The sequence below is a fragment of the Adiantum capillus-veneris genome, chromosome 6 (genome assembly GCF_014529385.1).
Source record: "Adiantum capillus-veneris isolate H3 chromosome 6, ASM1452938v2, whole genome shotgun sequence".
Taxonomy (NCBI): Eukaryota; Viridiplantae; Streptophyta; class Polypodiopsida; order Polypodiales; family Pteridaceae; genus Adiantum; species Adiantum capillus-veneris.
The window spans coordinates 128,026,764-128,051,671 of NC_140936.1; the positions used below are offsets into that span (position 1 = coordinate 128,026,764).

Below are 24,908 nucleotides of genomic sequence, written 5' to 3' on the forward strand. Positions count from 1 at the left end.
TCACTCCATGTCAATGTAGTGTGTTTAGTGAGCTGCTGCAAAGGATAGATTTCCTGAGAAAGGAGATGTATGAATCATCCCATGTAGCGAACCTTTTGAATGAAGGAGACTAGTTGCTTCACGTTTGAAGGAGTAGGTAAAGCTAACAATGTCTTTACCTTTTCAGGGTCAGCCTCAATACTAGCTTGAGACACAACATGGCCTAGTAGAGTGACCTTGCTCTCACCTATGTGGCACTTGTCTTTATTCAATTGCCCACCCAATTGTGCCAGACGGGTGAAACCTTCATCAACCTTGGACAGATGTACTTCCCTAGAGCTGTAAATGCAAAAATCATCAATGAAGATTCATATGGACTTACCAAAGTAAGGTTGAAACACCAAGTTCATAAACCTCTAGAAAGTAGCTGGGGCATTAGTTAAACCAAAAGGCATAACTCTATAAGCAAAACACCCCCAAGGTGTTATGAAGGTAGTCTTTCTTTGGTCTTCATCTGCAATTCTGATTTGGAAGTAGCATGAGTACCCATCACACACTGTGTACCTTTCATGACCAGCCACTTCATTTAGTATTTCATCTTGAAAAGGTAAAGGAAAATGGTCCCTTTTTGTGCCTGCGTTTAGAGGCTTGTAATCCACACATACCCTCCACTTCCCATTTTTCTTTGGTGCTACCACAGCTGGAGACACCCACTCAGAATCTTCCACTGGGTAGATAAATCCTGCCTTGAGTAATCTTTTTACTTCTTTTAAGAGTGCATCTTGTTGCACTAGCCCTAATCTCCTTAGCCTTTGCACCACTGGTTTGGCACCTTCCTTTAATTGGATATGGTGTTGGGTTATCGTCACTCCTTTAATGTGCTCGTAATCAGTTATAAAGAGGCTAGCATGCTTCTTTAGTACGTGCAAATAGGGTTCTCTCTCTTCTTCTAGTAGGTCCTTAGCTAGCATCTCCTCTAAGCCTGTGGCTTCTTCCTTGTTTAGAGAGTCTTGACCACCTTCTCCTTCTGGGTTTCGCAGTATTATACCCATGACTTCCAAAGAGCTAGCATCCTCCTCAGATGACTCATCCTCAGATGAAGAGCAACTGCTTGTGCTCCATTCATCCATAGAAGTCTCCATCTCTAGGTCTTGTTGTCTACCCTGCTTCATGTCATACACAATTTTTTGTTGCTTGCCACCTACCTTATGATTTGGTCGCAACTCAAGGGAACCTGTCTCCCAATCTTGCCTAGCTTTCATAGCCATAAGCCAAGGTCTTCCAAGGATTAGCGGATAGCCCTCCCCCTTAGTTGGGATCACATAAGCATCAATTGAGATTGCCACACCAAAAGCTGAAACCTTCACTCCATTAACCTTTCCCACACAAGCCACCCTTAAATTATTTGCCATCTTAGCTTGTAAGGAAGTTTGCTCGTTTACTTCCAAACCCAACCTGTGCATTAATTTCTCTGTCATAACACAAATCTCTGCTCCACCATCTACGTACACATTGGAGACTCGCTGACTCTTAATCTCTACATCAATGACTGGCACGATATCCTTCATGCCTCTTGCACTAATAGACCCAACTGACTTTGCCTTAGCCCTCCTGGTGCTAACCATCTTAGACCAGGTTCTACGCATCTTTGGGGAAAGGTGGAGAAGTTGCTGCCATGAAATCTTTGGTCCTTGCTTACTCACATCTGCTACTAGGTCGTAAGGTATGGATCCTACCCCAAGTGGAAAGTCTTCTACTCCTATGTGCCTCCTTGACCTACTCTTCCTTTTCTTGTCTCCTATCACTTGGGAGGAACCCTCATTCCCTTTATCCGGCTCTGAAGCTTCCATTTCATCAGTTCTTTGTCTCATAACTCTCTTTATTGGCATGGCAACAGCTTCCTCCATTTTTTCTTTCCCTTTATCCTTACCATTGCCAAGACTTATGACAGAGACAGCCCTGTCCTCCCCTCCTGATGGTAGTGGAGGGATCTCTGCTGGTGCTTGTGGTGGTGGAGGAGGGGGTCTCAATATTTGGATTGGTGGAGCCGCGTGTGCATTTTGTCCATTTAGTGGCCTAGCTCGAGGAGGAGTGACTTGCTGGCGAGGAGGCCGTCTTTGATTACCATTTCCTTGATAGCGTCATGGATGGGGGCAATAATACATGCCGTGACCTACCTCTCCACAGTTGTAGCAAATGTACTCACGTGCTTGCCTTTGTCCTTCTTGTCTATTTCGTTCATTTCCTGGCTGGGGAGCCCTTACACCTTGAACCAGATTGATGGACAGGCTCTCTAGTTGATTGGTGATTTGTTGAAGTAATTCTTGTTGAGAGGACTCTTGGTCTGTTGCTCTAGTCCCTGCTACTACCCTTGCCATAGGTTGAGCTAGCGGTGGAGGCTCCATTCCCCCTTGTAGTTGAGCTTGGAATTTTAACTTCCTATCCTTCTCCCTTGCATAAGTCATAGCTTTATCAAAGGTATCTAGGAATTTACCTTTTACCTTTTCTCAAAGGATGGGGTAAAGCTCTGCCAGGAAACAGTCCTTCTTTAGGCATTCTGGCGCCCTTTCTCCTTCACCTAGTGATGCACACCATTTCTCCCACAGGTTGGAAAACTTTCCTTCATAGCTTCTATAGTCATTGGGTGATGTTTGGCGTAGCTCTAAGAGCTGTCTCCATATCTCCTCTGGAGGCTCATGGCGGCAAAATTCTTCGATGAAGGCCATCTTTAAGGACTCCCAGTCTCTTCTTTCTTCAGGTGCCAAAGTTTGATACCATAATTTTGCACCTTCCCTCAAGACCAAAGGAAAGGCCCTTAACTTAGTAGCTTCGTCATCCCTTCCCGATACCAGAAAGGCCATTTCCAAATTATCCAAAACGTTTGGAGCAACCTCCCCAGGCTTACCATAAAAGTTAGGGAAGGCCATAAGTGAGAGAGTAAACAATTACACAAACAGCTCCAATTTATTTTAAAATAGAGTATGGTAATTACAATTTGGAGCTTTAGCACAACTTAGCTCAAAATAGGATGAAGATCGACACATCAAAGGAATGGTAATAGTCTAGTAAGGGTAGAATGACAGGATGAGGAGAGCGCAAGATTTCCCCAAGTCTCTCGGCTGCAAACAACAGGGGCTATTCTTTGCTGATAAAAGATTTTTCTATCAATACAAATATTCACACGGATATGACGCACAAAATGGAAAGGAAACATGCGGGGATCATCATTCTCGTTATTGGCATCCATACTTACACACAAGATCCTAGCTTAGTTGCACCACCTTGGGGCCAATGAGCCTGATCAGCCACAGAAGGTCAGCACCTCGGATCACTTCGACTCTTCCTGATGCATCTGTGAAGACGTAAGGCGTGATGGAAACACTTTGTACAATGCTGAGCCTTTTAGCAATCAACAATTGGATGCTATTACCATAATCAGCATGACGAATGAAAGTGACACCATTAATGTGCAGCACATCATCAACTAAGATAGTTTCCTTAGATTGAGATAACTTCTTGAAAATTAGCAGCAAAGGTAGGGCAGGGAGGCTTTTTCCCGGTCTCCAAAGCACTTTGGACAATATCCAAAGTGATCTTCACACGGACAGGAGGTTGGCTTGGGATTGGTGGTGTCTGGATTCACAAAGTGCACTGGGAGCACTCGCAGACGGGCGGCAATCTTGTAGGCAAGCCTTCGCCTCTTTGCTTCAGGAGGATTTAGGGGTGAGAGTCGTGGTTGCAAGTTGGAGGGTTAAGTTGGTTGCTCACTAGCGTTTTTCTTGCCTGTAGTGGTCATGTAATCCCTTATTAATGAGATTAAGCCAAATGTTACCTTACGCTTGAGCACGCGCTGGGGCCTTGGGCCACTTAGGTGTAGAGGTGATCTTCCTCCTCTTAGTCGGCTCCTCAGGAAAGAGAGGTCTGGTGATGCTTTCTCTTCCCTTAATGTGTGTCACAGTACCTTCATGTATGTTGATGTAGAATATTTCAAGCTCGTGTGCGTTGGAGGTTTCTGGAGCACTCATAGGTTGAGAGGAGAGGTATATCAAGCTCTTCTTCTTACTCTCCTTTGTTGGCGACGATCACGAACAAGGCATGTAGAAGAACTTACTTCTTGAATTTCAATGACACTGCAACCTGGTAACAAGACCTCGATGAAAGCTTTTAAGGACTCTAAAGCCTCCTCATCTTCTGTTCTCCAATTTGCAAACTCCTCACACCATTCATCCATGTTGTAGATTGCACATCTTCATTGCTTGTGGACTGAAGGTCTTTGTAGCCCTCCTCCGTGGGGGCACCAAAATGATAGCGGGAAAAAGAGCAGTGCAATCGCGTGGCCTCTGTACTCGTGCACACTCCACAAACCACGCCTCATGCAAACAAGCAAAGAACAAAACAAAGGGGGCACCACCCTAAATTAAGAGGTTTAGGGACCTCACACATAGTACACATAGGCAAGTGAGACTTCTGGCATTATGATGGCATCAAAACATATGGCAAAACACATAGAAACGAAGCTTAGGGACCTTATGTAGCATATATATACACAAGACATCAGATTAACAATACAACGGCATCTGATCATACATAACAAGGATATAGAGAAGCAAGCCAAGGATGGCATAATCCCTTGTCAAAAACAATCAACCCAGCAAGTAGGTATGATCCTACTAGCAACACATCAATACCTTAGAGAATGATGGCGAGGATGGTGGCCATGGAGCATGAGAGAAGACTCCTTATTTAGGTTTTAGGGCTAGTAATGTAGCATACTAGAGGGAGAGAGAGAGTAGAGCTCCATCCATAGCTCCTCGTTGTGAGCAATGTCGTCATAGCTTCATTGCTTGGTGAAGTGGGTGAAGTGTTGGTTTTGAGTGAGAGAAGGACTCCTTATATAGGTTTCTGAGAGGGTTTAGGATTAGGGATAAACATGCTTAAATCCGCTGATTGGGGTTACTTTTTGCTTAGGGTGGTCAACAGATTGAGGTCACGTGATATGTCACCATCAAGATATTCTCTAGAGTGATGTGAGAGGGGAGGGTTAATGCTGATTTTTCTGATTGTGACACATGGGGATAAGGCCTTGACCAGCATTTAAGAGCAGGTAGGTGGCTGTTGAAACTGGAGGTTCTGCACATGTCAGGGGGGGACCTGCGGGGGGGAAGTGGCAACTGGGTCCTCCTGAATATCAAATTCTCAAAAAATCCTCAACCATGGCTTCTTTTGACATGTGTTCTTTGAAAAAATCAGCATGTCTCTTTTCAACTCAAAAGTCTTTATCCCTGTTGACTCACCTTTACCATAAGATTTTCCCTTTTTCTCCTCCTGTAACTGCATTGTTGATGCCCAATCACTGCTTCTAGTAACAGTGAACTGTTACCTACCAAATACTTATGGTGCAGTAAAAATATTTACCATGGGTAAAAAAAGTTACTGTAGGTAAAAAGTGATTTGTATTTACCATGTAGGTGAAAAATATTTACTGTAGGTAAAAAATATTTACTGTGGTAAAAAATATTTACTGTCGGTAAAAAAGTGAAAACGGAGTATGCTGTGCTGTGAGTCCACACGAACATCCTCGTGTAAATTTCACTAGAAATTCACACCTAGAATGGGCTATTCTGTAAGATATAGGTTGTAGGCATGCATAAGAGCTCGTTCCCACGTATCTTCTGTCCATGGCACTTTTTACTCTTTGGTGCTTGTGAAGTAGATTTTTCCTCTCTTTCGAGATCCCTTGGACTAGAGTATCCTCATCTCCCCAACAACTGAATGTGCCTTTAATGCATCTTCAGAAGGGGTCCTAAAAACCATGCATCAGAGGCAAATTAAAAAGGGACTAACGTCTATCCCCCAAATCTTTTGTTTCTTTTTTTGTTTGCAAAACTCACAAACTGTGAGTGAATGAATTAAAGACAAAAATAATTACATAGATAACCATGCTCAATACGAGCCATGGCTGCATCAGTACAACACACCACCTTAAGACCTCATATATCGGCTAACCAAGGGAGCCACCCTACCACCATCATAATTTCCCACATAAAACAAATACCCGAAACACCAGAATGACTGCAGAACACCGGACACAAAACACCAGTCGAAGCTAGAGAAGAAGAGAGCATACCGCCGCAGTAAGGGCAGAGCCAAAAACTCCATCACCAACGAGACTCCAACATTGCAAAAGCACTCGGGGTGAATCACGATCGAGTGCCAGATCAAACCAAAGTCAGTCACACTCTATAACCCATGAATACAGGCTATTGAGGTGAGCCATACACCTTCTTGGTCGCAACCCAGACACCGAAGACTGCCACCTGAAAGAAGAATAGTGCCACCATCCCACCTTCCGTCGTCGGCTTCGAGCCCTACCCACAAAGCCACATCGTACGGGCCAAGCCTCATGCATACCATCTTCCACCTGTACCCAGAACACCCATGGAAACATCTGAAACGCCCCTAGCAACTGGGCAACAAACATCGGAAACATCACCGCTCGTAGCAAGTCCTTCCAAACCAAGATGCACGCTTCACCCACGGAAAGGGGGCAGGATTCCGCCAAGACTGATGGCCAAAAAGAACGTCCAGATCTGACCTTCCCCACTTCGCCAGGTCGGGCGAGATAGCCGAGAGAGCCATCCCAGACTCTCTCTTGTACTCGGGCCACGCCACCTCTCCCTAGAAAACTCTGCACCTGCAGGTAGTGCATACCTCTGTGATTGTAGCCCAAAGGACCTCCAGAAGATGCACCACTGGGCCCCCCAACCCTTATGCAAGCGTTGCAGCTGCCCTTCGACCCGCGCGCACAGAGTAGGGGAAGGTAAACGCGGAGACGAAGCGCGTTCAGTCTTCACCCAAAATCTTACTTATATCCTTTTGTGAAAATCTGAAAAAAACATATTTAGGATTTTAGTAAAATAAGACCAGTGGTCTCTGTGAAGGCACGGATCCATCTAAACTTATTTCTATGTATTTTGTAAGTAGGAAATAATACGCGAAGGTTACTAGGATGTCATGTAGATCTTTAACAAGATCAACTAGCTCCAAAGGAGACAAAAGAACATTTATAAAAATCCCTTCATCTAGCCCACTTTTTGTCGCATTTTACATATAAATGAGGGGTTATGACGAGCTTTATCTAACCCAACCACCATAAACTTTCAACTGCAAATTGTCTTCAATCAAGAAATCTCTTGAGAGAACTGATTTTTGTCTTCAATCAAGAAATCTCTTGAGAGAACCAATTTTTGGGAAGTAAAGAGATGTTTTTCTCAAAAATGTCACACACCTTTCTAGCAATTGCTAGACGTATGTCACCTCCAAGTTGACAATGTCTACCAGACATGCAAGTAGGGCACTTAAATCCAAATGAGGGTTAAGTGGTTCTAGAGGAATATGATTAAAACCTATTTTAAGAAGCTTACAAACATCTTTGTATTTGATCACGTTTAAAGTAGTTGTGGAAACATGCTTACCAAAGTTAGCAAAGTCAAAAGTAAACTTAAGAAAATCATAACAGATATAATTAAGGATGATATCAGCTTTACATTGGATGGTGTGTACTTACATCCAAATTGAGCATTTTCTATGTACTCATGGTTTCCAATGACAGAATCAAAAGTATAAAAAATTACCTATTTTGGAGAGACAAATTCTAATAATTTGTTTGCAAAAAGGCAATGAGAATATATGCATGAAGAGTCATCTTCCTGATTACAAAGGGTGAACGTGCTAGTAGGTCCTTTTTTCACATGAAAGCATCACATATTCAGGAAGTTACGAAGTGGGAGATTTTTACCCCTTTCTGTAGGGAAGGATTTTCTTGTACTCCTAGCACTACTAGCACCAGTAAAAAGGGATAAAAAAGAAGTACAAGAGGTAGGTGTCCCAAGAGTATTAGCAAGCATTGCAGGGGGTGAAGAAGTGTTGATATGATATGGTAGTGATTTGTGTGCACACATAGGACCGTCGGGGTCATTTTTCCCTCACTAGGAGTTTTTTTCCATGTGCATTGTACATATGCCCATCCTCATTCTAGGGCATCTTTATCTTTATACTTGCACACTAAGTAATACTACTTGCGTTGTGTGCTCTTGAGCTTCTTCTTCTCCAAGCTTTGTGTGCATTCCTACAATACTTAATCCAAATGTTCTTCATCAAGATTTTGCTTGTTCTTCATCAAGATTATCTGATTTCTCACTAATTTACTATATTGTCTCTATTTGTGTCCCCACAAGTTATATTAGTACATTTTATTTCTTTGGCAGGTCATTGCTTTGGCCATTATAGGCTTTCGTCTCGACAATGTCTGATAATGATATATTTTGCATGTTGTCTGCTAATGACAAGCCTGATGGTAACAATTATCCATTGTGGGAATACATGATGTATCATGTATGGGTTTCCAAAGTTTTTTGGAGCATTGTACATGGTATTGATATACATCCAAGATCTGTGGCAGATTCTGGTACTATTGTGAGGATGTCACAGGTTCTAGCACATCTAGTAATGTAGCAGTCTTGCCCACTCTTGAATAGCATTATTGGGATGGCAGAGATGCATAAGCACATGCCTTGATTGTTTTATCTATTAAACATACCATTGTACCGCACATTCGTTCAATAAGGATATCCAAGAAAACTTGGGACATTCTTGCACATTTGTATGTAGGGTGCAATGAGGCACATGTGGTTAAAGTCTAAGCATATGGAGGAAGCAAACTCTATGGAAATTTTACTTATAGAGATTAAAGATCTCAAAGAGAAATTAATTGTTGTAGATGAGATCATTCCTGATAGTTCACTTGTGCAGATAGTTCTTAACGACATGCTAGATTCTTATCAGAGTTTTACATCTACTTGTGACAAAGGGAAATCTAGATGCTACCAAGTTTGATGAGTTGGTTGCTATACTCTTGCAAGAATACCAGTCTAGGAAAAGGAGGTGTAAATAGTGTGTTGTAGATCTGGTCTTTGTGACTATTCACAAAGAGGTGATGCAAATACCTCTTTGAGCAACAAGCCAAAAGTTACACCTTCGAAGATTAATGATAAGCCTCATACGATTGAGCACTAATAAGTCCAAGAAGAAGCTATGATGCAACTATTCTAAGACTAATGATAATCTTATTAAGGATTATCCTAAGTTGAAGTCGAAGGAGGCAAAGAAAAAGGAGGCCAGTATGGTTGTTGTAGATACCTCTCCTTTTACTTCCTAACCACAACAAGTATGGTACATGATAAAAAATGGGCTTTCAGTGTACACCACAATTTTAAACCATCTCTCCATGACATATTTATGTCAGTTGTAGATTCTCGTGTGTGGTACTTTGATAGTGGTTCCACAAAACACATTACTTTGTAGCGTGACATGTTCAGTTTTCTTGAGTCTACCCCTATATGGAATATTGTCACATGCACATATAACATTCTGCTTACTACTACAAATGGTATGCTTTCACATTAAAAGATGCCTTGTATATTCCTAGGAGCAAGAAAAATTTATTGTCAATTTTTGCTTACTAGGTTTGGCCTAGTTTTCAAATTTTTGGATGACAAATGTATAGTTCATGATCTCAATTTTGGTGACACAATTATGGCATTTGGTTTATTAAGCCATGGGATTTATAATTTGAATGCTTATGTGAATTGTGTGGAAGATACAACATGTGTAGTTTCATATTTAAAAGTTGTTTTAGATGCAAAACTTTGGCATGCACATTTTGGTCATTTGAATTTTAGTAGTTTGTTGCGCCCATAGAAATCTAAGATGGTTTCTTCATTGCCTACTTTACATGCACCAATTAAACATGTTTGTGAGGACTACATATTGGGTAAAATGCGACATTCCTCCTTTAACACCTATTTAGGAAAATAGGGAAAAATTCACACATTTGGGACGATTCTATGTGTCTCATGGACTTGAGGTAAGGTTGTATTGTACTAGGTTGTTGCACATATGAAAACTGAGATACAATGTTTAGTGGATGCTTATGAGTCTGCAAGATCCAATATGGTCCGTTTTCAACAACCATACTATACACTAGAGTGTTTTTGCACATGTTAGTTTACAAATACACACACACACACACACACACACACACACACACACACACACAGACACACACACTCATGCACCGAAAATTTTCTTCCCACACATGCTTCATTTGATAAAACAATTAAAATGTAAGTTGCAAGAAAAACTTGAGTGACTAATGTGAAAAAAAACACCATTCATATTGAATAAGATTTCTTGAAGATTACAAAGGTGGGATGCCATTATCAATGTTGATAATGACCATATCTATGGGTGGACTAATTGGACCCATTGCTAGAAGATTACAAAGTTGAAAGGGTTGAAAGGCGAATGCTAAGAGATCATTCCTCTTCATTTGCATTGACATTTGATGGTGCCTCATGTTCATCAAGTTTCAACTGACTCTCTTTGGCCTTGAGGATTATTGCCTTTGGAATCTTGATTTTTTCAAGAATTCATCCACCCTTGGGCTTCCATGCCCAAATGATGCAGCTAGTATCTTCCCAACGTTGAGGATCATTGATGTTCTCTCTCCAATACTTGTTCCAACAATCCTTGTAAACCTCCACATCACTTGAATTATTCTTCTTTGAAATTGGTGCCTAGTATTGTATCTTCACTTGAAGATAGGTTGCCGAGTCATTGTTCTGATCAATATCTGTTGCTGCCACTCCTAACCAAATTGGGTAATTTTCATCACAAGGTTGCACAAGTACAAAGTCTCCCTTTGCCACATCAAGAGTTGGGTTGAACTCCTCAGCAGGGTTGTTGCGCATTGGACCACAATAGTGGCCCTCTATTATGTCAAGTGCTTCATCTAGACCATCTTCCAATGGAACTTCAAGAGGATGATCTTGTTCACGCATACTCCTTGGACAAAAGTCATCAAATAAAGTGTTTTCACTTTGTCCAGGGTTTTGCATAGCTTTCATGAGAACTGGGTTGATCCACCTAGCATACTCACTTTCATCTCCTTTCTTTTTCAAGTGATCTTTCCACCAACTAACATACTTCTTTATTCCTTCCATAACTTTCTCACTATCTTTAACATACTCAAAGGGTGGTAATACTTTTGGAACACCTTCAAGAAGCTTGGATCCTCCTTGGTCATTTCTCTTATATAACTCTATACCATTTTCGGTTAACCAATCCACATTTTTAGGGTGCACTTTGTATTGCATCAAAGGTATTCCATCACTCATATAGAACCTAAATTGCAATGGCTTTGAATGACCCACTAAGCTATCTGCTCCATCATGTAAGAACCCCTTTAAAAATCCTTTAAAGTCTGCCACCTTTTGTAGGAGAAAAGGTGCTGGATGCATGCTAACACACTCACTGAAGATCTTCATCAAATGTGGAAATGTAAAAATGGCTTGTTTTCTAAGCTTCTCAGAAAAGCGACTGAACAATGCATCAATGTCTTCATGAGTGTGACCAACCATAAGAAATCCAAGTTGTACAGTGTCAAAGACTCCTCGTGCAGCCAACAATGATAGGTATGCAAACACATATCGATTCTTATTTTCTGAACCACAATTGTCAAGTTGCAACAACAATGTTCTTGGCAACCTCTTGAACCCAAATACATTGCCATCCTCCTGTACATGTGCATTAGTACCAAAGATTGATTGCATCCTTGGGCAATCATTTCCCTGTCTAGAAGCAAAATTCTCAGTGTCCACATTCACATTTGTAATTAGATCAGTCTCTGCCTCTTCATTCTGAGCACTCTGTTCCTTACAGTACAGGTTTTTCTCCTTAAGCACTTTCATATTGTGATAGAGAGAAGCTGTAGACAAAACACAATCAAAAAGATTTGTTCGTGGTTCTACACTTGAGTTTTCTAAGCTTAAGTCACCAAACATATGTTTATCTCTTCTTTCTAAGTTTATTAGATATTTTGAGAGAGATGCAATTGTGAAGTTGGGATCACTCGGCCATAATCCCAATGCAAAGTGACCATAAGCTGTTTGTCCATGTCCATGAGTGAGAATTTCTGTCAAGGACACTGGAAGCCTCTCAACTCCATTGAGAGATTTTGGAACTGGTTTAATTTGTGGTATAGCAGTCTTACTTTGGTCCATCTTGTCATGTATAATGCACAAGAACTTGGTTGTATTCATTTCTGAAGAGCTCCTCCAAGCATAGTACAGATTTCTCCTCTGTGTGATCTCCTCTGTGCCATGTATCTAGCACGCTCCACCTGATTTTTGGTAGACTCCAGCTTGACCTTTATGGATGTGCAAATGTCACATTTAGAGAATGTACTTGATTTTGATAAAGTGACTATCTTGAAGACTGTGTTCCACAACCTTGAGAATGTTGGCTGTGACAATGTTTTGTATTCCATTGTGACAAGTGTGTCGTTTACTTCCCACAAAATGTCCACTTGTTTGTACATCGTTGGTAGAACACGTTGAGTTTCCCAAGTGCCATGCATGGTTGTCCTTGACTTATGTGGCATTTGATCTGTATTATTATCTATGAAGCCTTGTATGAGTGCTTTTGCCATATCAACATGTGTCAAGCTCTTCCTTATTGTTCCAGTGTTTCCATGATTTCCATTGCATGCTCCATCCAAGAATTTTTTACGCAGCCTGTAAAATGTTGACTTTCCTATTCCATGCATTACATACCATGCTTTACTACATACCTTCTTTCCATCAAAAGTAAACTCAAAGCATTCCTCTTCTTGATCTTTTCTATGAGCCATGCTCATACAATCCAATACTAATGTGCATCGACTAGTGTAGCTTTGTCCCCAAAAGTCTGCCCTCGCTTGCATGATTTGGATCTATTTCCAATCTGGCAGCATCGCATCTCACAACAATCAATTGTTGCAACTTTGTGAATGTTTGCAGCATCACATTGTTTGTTGAAACCATGAGCATTACCTTTTTTTTCTTGCTAGGCCTAACTTTATGTACATAACTCCTTTTCTTACCTGTCCCATCTCTTATATCATAGTCACCGGCAATGGCATCCTGCTCTCTATCATTTTGAGTATGAAGAAGAAGACCTAGTTCTGTACTGGTGGTACCTTCTTCAAAACTAGTTTCAGTGTTGTTATGTATGCCATCATCCTCATAGTCATCACTGGAAGCATATAAGCTGTCAAGGGAATCTCTCGTTTCTTCCATGAGGAAATCTTGAATACCCTCAATGGCAGAAGAGGATCCAGTGTCTTTGATCAAGGGCCCACCATTCTCAAATGTGAGCTTCCTAATAGGCCATCTTACCAAATTCAAACTTGAAATATCACTTTGATGTGGATGCATCGACCCTTCCACAATGACACCCAAGCTACTCTCACCTAGTTCAGTACAGTTTATAGCCTCATATGGGTGGACCAGCAATACCACTCCATTACCAAGTTTTGTAGATCTATTGTCAGCCCAAAGGATAACTCTTTTCTCTTTCCAACTCGCTCTATCTATCAAGCCATCTTCTTGACCAACAATAAAATCCTCATCTATTGTGTGAGATTTTCCTCTGTCCATAACAATATTATGCAATGGCCATTTGATGATGCTTCCAACTGCTTGAGAGATGGTTCTTGCATCCATTGTGACGAATGGAATCAAGAAGGTGTCATCAAAACTTTCTAGTACATGTATCGCCACACATGTTGTGCCAATCAATTCAAAACCACAACGTTGAGATACATCAGTGGAATGAATAACCCCACGAGCTTTCCTTGTGGAACCATCAACAAGAAACACTGAATCACCTTGTTTTGGACCTTGTAATTTTTGAGAAAATCAAGAGATATCAGTAAAATTGTATGTCTGAACATATAACTCAAAATTTAATGCATTCCCAAGATACACTCACAATTTTGGCAAAATCTTGCATCCCATTTAATTAAGAAAATCTACACTGAGTCAATCCATGGAGGATGGTAGGAGGCTCGAGCTCAAGTTTGAGCCTGTATGTACATCCAAGTGCTAGAAATATAAAGCTGACAAGAGTTGCAAGGTAGGGACTATGTTACATTGAAGAGGCACCCATGGAATTTGATAGAAGGATGGAGCCTTTATGCACATCCAAGTGCTAGAAATATGTAGCTCACAAGAGTTACAAGATGGATCTCGAGTTATACTGAATCAACCCATTGGGGATGGTAGGAGGCTCGAGCTCAAGTTTGAGCCTAAATGTACATCTTAGTGCTAGAAATCTAAAGCTGAAAATAGGTCCAATATGGTTCCTAAGTTACAATGTCGGAGCATAGATGGAGCCTAAATGTAGGTCTTAAGTGCTAGAAATCTTTAGCTTAAAATAGTTGCAAGATGGATCTCAAGCTATAAGTCAACCCACGCACGACCGTAGGAGGCTCAAGCTCAAGTTTGAGGTCAAGTTTGATCCTAGATGTACATCTAAGTGCTATAAATACCTTGATAAAAAGAGTTTCACAAAGCCAAAGTTTCATAGAGGCAAGCATGGAATTTTTTAGGTGGCTCGATCTCAAGTTTGAGCCTAAATGTACATCCAAGTGTTAGAAATCTATACTTGTCACACGGGTTGCAATATGTAGCCCAAGTTACATGGAGGCACCCATGGAATTTGGTAGAAGGCTCAAACTCAAGTTTGAGCATAGATGCACATTCAAGTGTTAGAAATCTACGAGCAACAATAGGTGTGAGAAAAAACCCAAGCTATGTTGAAGTAGCCTTGAATTTGGAAGGAGACTCAAATTGAAGTTCTAGCTATATTATACATTTAAAGAGTTGTAAGGTGGAGCCAAGGTAATGATGAGCTTTACATCAAACCCAAGTTTCCTTGAATGACCTATCAAAAGAGTCGGAGCTTACAAGAAGGTGAGGCTTCAAAGTAGTTGCATGAGTGGCTCAAACTTAAGTTCGAGCTTAGTTAGTCATATAGTTTTCTTTTAGGATAGGACATTAGTTCAAGTATAGGTGGCCTTGGAGATTATGCTATGACAATTGAGCGTTGATGGACATTCAAAATACAATGAGGTTTTTTTCTCAGTTGTTTATGTGTAAATCAATTCTTGGTGATTATAGTCCTGGTGTTTTACGTGTTGTAGCAGGACAATTTTACATGCAAAAAGGTGCGATGAAATCGGTTAAGGAAGAGGGTTGGTGGAGGTGGGTCCCTCACTCATTGATCCTAAGAGGTTTTAGCCAAGGGAAGTCAAAACTATGTCCAACTTGTGAGTATTATTTTCCCAAAACTCTCAGAAAACTAGTTCTAGACACCCCTAACTTCGTCAAATTTTTTGACCCCTTAAACATCGTTTTGTTCAGAAAAGTGTAGAGCCGCTCTCAAGCTATAGGCTCATAAAAAAAGTTTTGCAATCGGACTCCGTATGTGAAAGTTATGCTGATTTTCGTGAACAGTTTTTTTTTCACTTCTTTTAACCATCGTGAAAACCATTAGTTTTGGTCCACACATGTGAGTTTGCTAATCTAACCATGGTAGGGTTGGTGGGAAAAGCTATTAAAGGCTTTTTAATGCTTTTAAAACCTTCTATATTATAATATGTTTGGATTTTTCTACAGACTGTGACGAATTCGACGACGGCGCGACATGTGAGATTCTTTACTCCCGCATCTCCTTGCCCTCTGCAAATCTGCTCGCGGCCCCACAAGGCTCTTTTTCACAACTCTAGATTAATTCTCTATCTCTCTCTCTCTCTCTCTCTCTCTCTCTCTCTCTCCCTCTCTCTCTTCTACATTAAAACAGGGTTTCGGTTTTTTTGCAGACAGTGAAAAAACTGAGGATGAAGTGACAAGTATGGCTCTTTTCTTTCCCATCTCCCTCTCCTCTATGAATCTATTTGCAGTCCCAAAATGCTCTACATTAACTCTGTGTGTGTGTGTGTGTGTGTGTGTGTGTGTGTGTGTGTGTGTGTGTGTGTGCATATCTTTCTCTTTTTGATTGCAGGTGAAGATCTGATTGTAGTTTAGATTTGAAATTTGAATTTCAAATTCGAAAGGCTTATCCAGGTGCACTTCTTTGTCTCTCTCTCTCTCTCTCGTGTGTGATATCTTCTTCTAATCTTTCTATGTAGTTACCATCAGCTCCTCTTAATCACTCCCTAATCTCTCTGTGTAATCTCCATTGCCTCCTCTTAATCACTCCCTAATCTCTTCCAGTCTCTCTATGTAATCTCCTTTGTCTCCTCTTAATCACTCCCTAATCTCTTCTAATCTCTCTATGTAATCTCCTTTGCCTCCTCTTAATCACTCCCTAATCTCTTCTAATCTCTCTATGTAATCTCTCTTGCCTCATCTTAATCACTCCCTAATCTCTTCTAATCTCTCTATGTAATCTCCCTTGCCTCCTCTTAATCACTCCCTCCCTTCCTCTTAATCTCTCCTAAACCTGCATCTCAAAAGTTCAGTCTTCAATATCATTCTATTAGTTTCTAATCTCTATTTAATCTACTTCTAATGACTACTTATACTCATTATTGTTTGCTACCGTCTCTTTGATACACCTTTTAAACTCTATCATTAAGTTAATCAAAATACAACTATGTCTAAAATCACGCTCTATAAATTGAAAGTAAGTGGCTATTCTTTAATAAGAGTACTTAATCAATAAGTACTTTAATTAACTTTTTTAAAAACTATAATTAAGTAATTAATCTACTTAAAGAAAAAGATAGATAACAACACTTACTTAGTTGGGTACTAAGTGTGACATTTCCACTTGACGTAGATTCTTTGCTTTTGATATTTAGCTCGTTTTTGGTGCCTTGTTTCCTTGTTGAGAAACTAGAACAATGAGCTGATGTAGCTTAAACCTCACCTTCTAATGCTCTCAAAGCACTAGCATATTCCACTCTAGTGTGACCTCATGAGCTTATTGTGGATATTTTAGCATGATAGTGTTGCCTCATGCAAGTGCATGAGACTTAACTAGGGCTAGAGCATAATAGCTCTAGGTAAAGCGGCTCAAATTTAAGTTCGAACCTCACCTACATATGCTATTGTAGCAAGTCTGGCTTAATGACATCCTTGTGGCTACTTAGGGAAAGAGGCTCCAGCTTAAGTTCGAACCTTGGCTACATATGCTAATATAGCAAGTCTGCCTTGAACTTAAGTTTGAGCCTCAACAGTATATGTTACTTTAGCACTAGGGTGTATGGTTAGCCTCATGACATCTGTTTGTCTACCAATGGGACTAGGCTCAAACTTAAGTTCGATCCGCACTTGCATATAGTAGAGTAGCACCATCATGTAGGGCTTGTTGCTACACGGGGCATAGAAGAACACCTTTAGGCTCGATCTTAAGTTCGAGCCTCAAGTGCATATTCTTTAGAACTAGGATGCAAGGGCTTGCCTCCTAACATCCTTGTAGCTACCAATGGAAAGAGCCTTGCTTGCTGTGTAGCCCTACTATGCAAGGGCACAACCTCATGACATCCTTGTGTCTATCAAGGACATGGAAAAATATCTTTAGACTCAAGCTAAAGTTTGAGTATTTCATACTGTAGCACTAGGGGGAAAGGTTAGCCTTGTGAAATCCTTATAGCTACTAAGGTCATAGAATAGCATCCTTGTGGCAAACAATGGGAAAAAGCTTGCACTTAAGTGTAGACCTTGCCTACAAATGTCAGTATAGCACTACGATGCATGTATAGCTTCATGACATCCATGTGAATACCAAAGGAAAAGAAAAACACTTTGAGGCTCAAGCTTAAGTTCGAGCCTCAATTGTATAAGCTATTGTAGCACTAGGGAGTATGTATAGACTCATCCTTTAGAGATACTAATTCCAAGAGGCTCGAACTTAAGTTTGATCCTCACTTGCATAGGCTAGTGTAGCACTAGAATGCAAGCCTAATGCCATCCTTGTGGCTACCATGGGTATAGAATAGCACCTTAAGTTCAAGCCTCATTTTCATATGCTAGTGTAGCACTAGGATGCAAGGATTTCCTCATGACATCCTTGTGTCTACTAAGGGCAAGAGGCTCGAACTTAAGTTTGAGCCTTGCCTACATATGCTAGTATAGCACTAGCATGAAAGTCTAGCTTCATGACATCCTTGTGGATACCAAGGGAACATAACAACACCTTTGGGTTCAAACATAAGTTTAAGCCTCAATTGCATATGATATTGTAGCACCAATGTGTAAGGCTAGCTGAGGGATATCCTTGTGGCTACTTAGGGAAAGAGGCTCGAACTTAAGTTCGAACCTCGCCTACATATGCTAGTATAGCAAGTCTAACCTAATGACATCCTTGTGAATACTTAGGGAAAGCGGCTCAAAATTAAGTTCGAACCTTGCCTGCATATGCTATTGTAGGCTATCTTAATGACATCCTTGTGGCTACTTAGGGAAAGAGGCTCAAACTTAAGTTTGAACCTTGCCTACTTATGCTAACATAGAAAGTCTAACTTAATGTCATCCTTGTGTCTACTTAGGGAAAGCGGCTCAAATTTAAATTCGAACCTTGCCTACATATGCTATTGTAGCAAGTCTGGCATAATGACATCCTTGTGGCTACTTAGGGAAAGAGGCTCGAGCTTAAGTTCTAACCTTGCCTACATATGCTAATATAGCAAGTCTGCCTTGAACTTAAGTTTGAGCATCAACTGTATATGTTACTTTAGCACTAGGGTGTAAGGTTAGCCTCATGAAATTTGTATGGCTACCAATGCCAGTAGGCTCAAACTTAAGTTCAATCCTCACTTGCATATACTAGAGTAGCACCAGCATGTAGGGCTTGTTGCTACCAAGGGCATAGAAGAACACCTTTAGGCTCGATCTTAAGTTTGAGCCTCAAGTGCATATTCTTTAGCACTAGCCTTGGAAGGCTTGCCTCATGACATCCTTGTGGCTAGCCTTATTTGCATATGCTATTGTAGCACTAGGGTGTAAGGCTAGCCGAGGGACATCCTTGTGGCTACCAGAGGCAAGAGGCTCGAGCTTAAGTTTGAGCCTCACTTACATATGTTAGTACAGAACTATCATGAAAATCTAGATTCACTAAGTCCTTTTAGGATTCATGCAAGAATAGAAAAACACTTAGGATTGAACTTAAGTCTAGCCGCATGGCATCCTTTTGGTTACCAATGAAAAGAGGCTCAAACTTAAGTTTGATCCCCACTTGCATATTTGAGTGTAGCACTAGCAGGGAAGGCTAGCTTGATGACATATTTGTGGCTATCAAGGGCATAGAATAGCACCTTTAGGCTCGATCTTAAGTTCGAGCCTTAAGTGCATCAGGGAATAAAAAATCACTTTTAGGCTCAAACTTAAGTTTGAGCTTCCTCTCCATATGCTAATGTAGCACTAGGGTGCATTCCTAGCCTCATGACATCCTTCTAGCTAGAAAAATCATAGAGCTTCACTTTTAGGCTCAAATTTAATGTATCACTAACTTGCAAGACTACTCTCATGACATCCTTGTGGCTAGAAAGGGTACAAAACAACATCTTTTGACTCAAACTTAAGTTCGAGCCTCGCCTACACATGCTAGTGTTTTTTTAAAAATTTTCTATATAACTTAAACATATGCTCTTTGTTTAGGTTCTAATATTGTTGTTTTTGGTTGTTTCAGGAATGGAGGATTCCAATGTACCAAGTATACCAGAGCAGGGTGCACAAGTCTTCACACTCAATGTTCTTGGAATGTCCACTCACGCCAAAACTACTGCTCCAAGTATAAAGGTTGACAAGACCTTTGAGTTAACAAAAGAAGAAGGAGTGAAGTGGTTTGTGGATACCTACAATACAGATGCAAACTACAAAGGTGGCATCCATCTATATTTGTCACAAGGTGATATGAAATATGGAGACATGGGGATTGTTGTGGGTGTCAAAGATGATGTGGATGCAACAACAATGCCATGATTTGCATGTAGTGTGCTACCTATTGGAGAGGCCACAAAGGAAAACAAGTTTTGCTTATCATTGGGAACTTTTCATGTAGCATACATGAATGGTAGCAAACTAGGAAAATAAAATTCTATTGTAAAATTAGGATTGAAGATCTCCAGCTTCACTAATCAAGAAGACTCGGGTGTGGACTGTGTGGAAGACCTAGTGAAGGCAGTGAAACATGCAAAGCGAGTCTTGAGCTTACCAAAGAAGATTTTACGTGCAAAGATTTTACCAAAGCGAGTCTTGAGCTTACCAAAGAAGATTTTACGTGCAAATATTTTGCCATAGTTAGGAGTGCACTTGCAATATCAAGAGGTGCCCGTGCAAGCGCTTCAACACATGTAGAGAAGATCACTACCACCATTAATTTAGAGGAGCAAGAAGGTTCACAAGGGCAAGATGCACAAGGACTCAGAAGATGCCTTGTGATCCTTCCAAAAAACATCCTCTTGACAAACTTGCCAAAGAGGATGTTCGCAATGTTGATTACTGGATCATCTCTGGACAACACTCCATTAGTGCTGCAAAACGTTTGCAAGGTGCAAACATTGCAAAGGTTACCCCTCAATTGCGTCATCAATTCAAATATAGACGATCAAAGATTATTCTCAATTGCCCACCAAATATCTCTCATGAAATCTCCAAAGATGCGAATCTATCTGTTGCAATGTCAATGCAAAAGGAGCCATTTCTTGACCAACTTATGCAAGCATGAGCACAGTGGCATGCAAATGGTTGTCCTTTTAAGCCACCACCTGCTGTCAACCAAACCAAGAAGGACTTTGAGGCTTGGAAGGTACTTGTTTGATTCTTTGAAAACATGGATGTGAGTCTTTTTAATCAATATCTATTTGTAAACTAGAGTCTATCATAGGCTCAAGCAAGACCTCCATGTGCTCATTTAGAACTTAAATTGAGGTTTTAACTTAAGATTTAGTGTCACTTGCATATGAGGCTAAGCGAGGCTCGAACTTAAGTTTGAGCCCCACTTACATATACCCATGTATTTTGGACTTTGCATAGATGTATGTGAGCATATAAAGAAACAATTCAATCTAGCTAGGATTGAACTTATTTAGTATACGTCTGAATCCCACAAGTTAGAGACTTGTCAATATTGATGTTGCAATTTTGAATTTTGCAGACCTTTGTTGAGACAACAGAGCACACACTTCAAAAGGGATTTGTCAAGACCGACTTGCATTTGCTTCTATGTGATGAGAAGATATGGAAGAATTGGGTCAAGATCATGAGACAATATGCTCGAGGCTTGCTACCAAATACAAAGCGAGAAACAATTGACGAAGGTTCCAACGAAAATCCTAAATTTCTAACTATGAAGGGTGTCAGATTCGACAAGCACCTGGCACAGCAACACTGGCACCTACATTGTTCAGGTGCATTTTAGGCCTCGAGAATAAAGAAGTTCTTGAACTACAACATGCAATCCTGGACAAAACCATCTTGCTAAAGAAGAGCAAGGATACCCCTCATAGAATGGACATGGATGAGATGGATTGGAAGCTAAAAACAGATCGAGTGTTGAAAGAAGCAATAATATCATTCTTCTTTGATTTGACAAGGGAAAATTTATCTTGGGAGCAAGTTTGTGAGAAGTACAAGCTAGGAGAGTATGAGTACAATCAAATGAGGAGCTATAGCCAGTACTATGTCAAGGACTCTCTCAACAGAGCAAAGAAGACTCCACCCTCACTTCCAAAAAGTGTAATAACTCTCCTCAATAATCTTTATAGAGCTAATATGGGCATAATATCTCAAGATAAGTCTATTCCATGGAGAATCAAGGGGGTGGGCTTTGATATGGGGAAGATCAAAGACTTTTACAATACAGAGCACGTACCATTTCAATTGGTTGTCTTGGATCTTCACGGTACTAAAGAAAATCTCTCTATAGTTTTTTTTGCAAATTTGGCACTCAATCTAAACACATTCAATGCACAATACGAATATGTGCTAGTGTGTTTCATTGATTTCATCAATATTGGAATGCTTGTTGAAGGGGTTTCTAGCCAGTAAACTAAGATCCATATTGAATATGGAAATATCCAAGCAACAAGAGATGACTCATGGATAGATGGAACTGTGGACTCTACAATGGTTGCTCTTTTTGTTAGCAAGGTTGATAGATTTGAGGCTATTGACAAATCTCACACAAAAAGAGTCTTTTTCTCAGGCTCTTGTGGAAAGGATCATGAATTTATTGATAGAAACTTCATTGATGGCCTTATTACAAGGTTTTGTCCTGAGCAAAGCTATGTGTTGGAAATTTTTTGCGGTGGAGTTGTGTTGGAGCAAAGCTTGTCAAAGAAGAGAAGGGCAATTGCTCTATGTAAAGATGATTTTGAAGCAATGGAGTTAGAATCTCAATGCTCTAGTATTTTGGAGAGCAATCCGTCCTTGCAGGAGTGGTGTGGTGCAAGTCAAGCATCACTTGCGAGACAAACAGTGGAGCTGGATGATAAAGAAAAAGAAGACCTTAACAATCTTAACATCGATGAGCAACAAATCAGTGGAGAGGATGTTGATGGAAATGAAGACAACGATAACGTAGACAACACGGATGATAGTGAAGTTCAAGAAGCTACGAATTTTGATCATCAAGGGGGGGCAGACAATGTTGGAGAAATGAGTCCAGTTGTGGATGTTGAGTGTGCAAAAGAAAATGATGAAGATAATGAGGATGATGATGCAGGCAATGAGGATGCACAAGAGGATGCTAGAGCCCCTCAAGGCATTGTAGTAGCTGATGAAAAAGGTGTGAATGCTTCTTAGAGTATTTTTGATACTAGGTTTAATACTGCATGCCATTATCATGTACCAACAGACTCCTAAAGTATAAAAAGGCAGGATAGTGTATTGAATTGATCAATTGTGATACTTTAGGTCCTTCAAACACTATTTTCTTAATACTATCTTGTGTATTTATCTAAAAGTATGTCATTTTAATTAGATTTAATTGTTGCTGTTTTAAAAAATGATGGGGGGGATCAAACTTGAGTTTGAGCCATCACAAAGCACATGTCTTTATTTAAAGTGTCAATTAACAAAGCATAGCTAACATACAGATGTGTTTTAAGAGTAAGAAATTTTGGTTTTGGTGAGATAATAATGAAGCATTACCAAACACTAATGAGGCTCAAACTTAAGTTCAAGCCTAACAAGGAGAGATAGTGAAGCACTTGTGTATGAACTTCAATCAAAAAAGTCATGGCTGAGTTGTTCTGAGTGATACTTGAACTTCCTTATCCTAGTGTAGCACTTGCATATGTTACATGAAACTCATAATGTCTTTGTACCTAACAAGGCATTGAAATTTAGTTTGTAGGCTCGAAACTTAAGTTTGAACCTTGCCTCCACATGTTAGTGTAGCACTACCATGTGAGGCCGAGCTCATGAGCACTACCATGTTATGCCAATCTCAAGAGCATTGTAGTAATATAATCTTTCAAATAGCAATACTTACAGATCATGAAGTAAAAAGGATCATACCTTGAAAAATTCATAGTTAAGAGGTTTTTTGAATAGGCCTAGATGTGCACAATATAATAATTTTATACATAGTGAATGCGTTGCGACTAGACATGGCTTGAGATTTATGTCTTACACTTGAAACATAAGCTTAAGGTTAAGACTTAAGCCTTAGGCATGAACTTAAGTTTGAGCCTCAAAAGTCCTTGTCATAGAATCCTACCTCAACAACAAAAATCCTTGTCATAGAATCCTACCTCAGTACTTCCAAGTGAAGCTCACAATTTCATATCCTATTGTAGCGATTACATATGTCAAGAAAGAGAAAGAGTCATAATCTATAACAAGAAACTAAAATTTATTTTTTAGGATCGAGCCTTGCCTTTGTATGTTAGTGTAGCACTACCATATGAGTCCAGTCTCATGAGCATTGTAGCAAAAAAATGTTACAAATAACAAAATACTTATAGATTATGAAGAAAATTGGATGATACCTTGAAAAATTCATAGATAAGGGGTTTTATAAATAGGCCTTCAATGCATATAGTATAAAAGGTTTTTACATAGTGAATGATGAAGACTAAAAAGGGCTTAGGACTTACATTTTAAACTACAAACATAAGCATAAATTTTGAGACTTAAGTTTTAGGCTTGAAACAAAAGCCTAAACTTTGAGACTTAAGCCTTAGGCTAGAGCTTAAGATTAATCCTCACTTTCAAATGTGCTTTAGGTATCATTCTAGGTTAGCATTTTTATGTTAATGTGCTAAATGGAGCCTTTCTAGCATAAAACGTCTGGGTTAGATGATGGAAATGAAATGGATTCTATGGTTATTGAAAATCCACTAGACTATTTTCTAAATAGGTAAAAATTTGTCTTTTTTCATCTTTCAAATGAAGACAAAAAAATAGAAGACGGAGATAACATATCTCAAGCAACACAAGTGCTACCCACCATTGTTGGAGAGACCGAGTTTCATAAAGGTGATCTTGTAGAGCACAAAAGTGATCTTGTAGAACAAACCTCTCAAAAAACTTCAAATGACATGACTAAAGAGAGCGAGAACATGCTACCTACAATTGGAGAGACCCAAATTCATGAGAGTGACATTAGGAATAGTGAAGAGGAGATGGTGGCATCAAAGTGATTTTGTTGTGCAAAATTCTCCAAAACCTTCACACGACACTAACAACATGCCTCAAAGAGATGAGGATGCAGAGGGTAGTGAGAAGAAGGGTGAAGCCAATGAAGAGCTCCAAGCAACCCTTGCAACCAAGGACATTCAAGAAAAATCTGACAAAGGGACAGGAAAAGCGACGCCAAATACAAACAAAGTCCAAAGCATTCAAGAAAGGGGGCAAGGGATTGAAGTTGGTGAGAAGAACAAAGGTACTTATTTGTCCAATGTGATTAGTATAGATATGGCCCTTTTTGGAATATAATACAAATTTCTATTATGTTGTCTTTGAAGGTGAAATTGACATTCAAAATCAAGGATCCAGTGTGCCACAAGTAGACATCAACGTTGAGGAGCTACGTCC

At 40.0% G+C, this 24,908-nt stretch overlaps 1 protein-coding gene across 2 annotated transcripts in view; it reads left to right on the plus strand.

Moving 5' to 3' along the window:
• Window positions 1-22,805, plus strand: part of LOC147456255 (uncharacterized) — a 49,170-nt gene extending 26,365 nt beyond the window's left edge. Inside the window, exons 3-6 of one of the 2 annotated variants that reach the window (XM_086515430.1) lie at window positions 15,540-15,772; window positions 15,925-15,986; window positions 19,555-20,673; window positions 21,022-22,805. In XM_086515430.1, the coding sequence (XP_086371556.1) occupies window positions 21,993-22,670 (678 nt within the window). In that variant the 5' untranslated portion in view covers window positions 15,540-15,772; window positions 15,925-15,986; window positions 19,555-20,673; window positions 21,022-21,992 and the 3' untranslated portion in view covers window positions 22,671-22,805. Of the gene's footprint in view, window positions 1-15,539; window positions 15,773-15,796; window positions 15,987-19,554; window positions 20,674-21,021 lie in introns of those variants that run through there. The other variant, XM_086515431.1, reaches the window with a different exon arrangement.
• The last annotated feature ends 2,103 nt before the right edge of the window (window positions 22,806-24,908 follow it).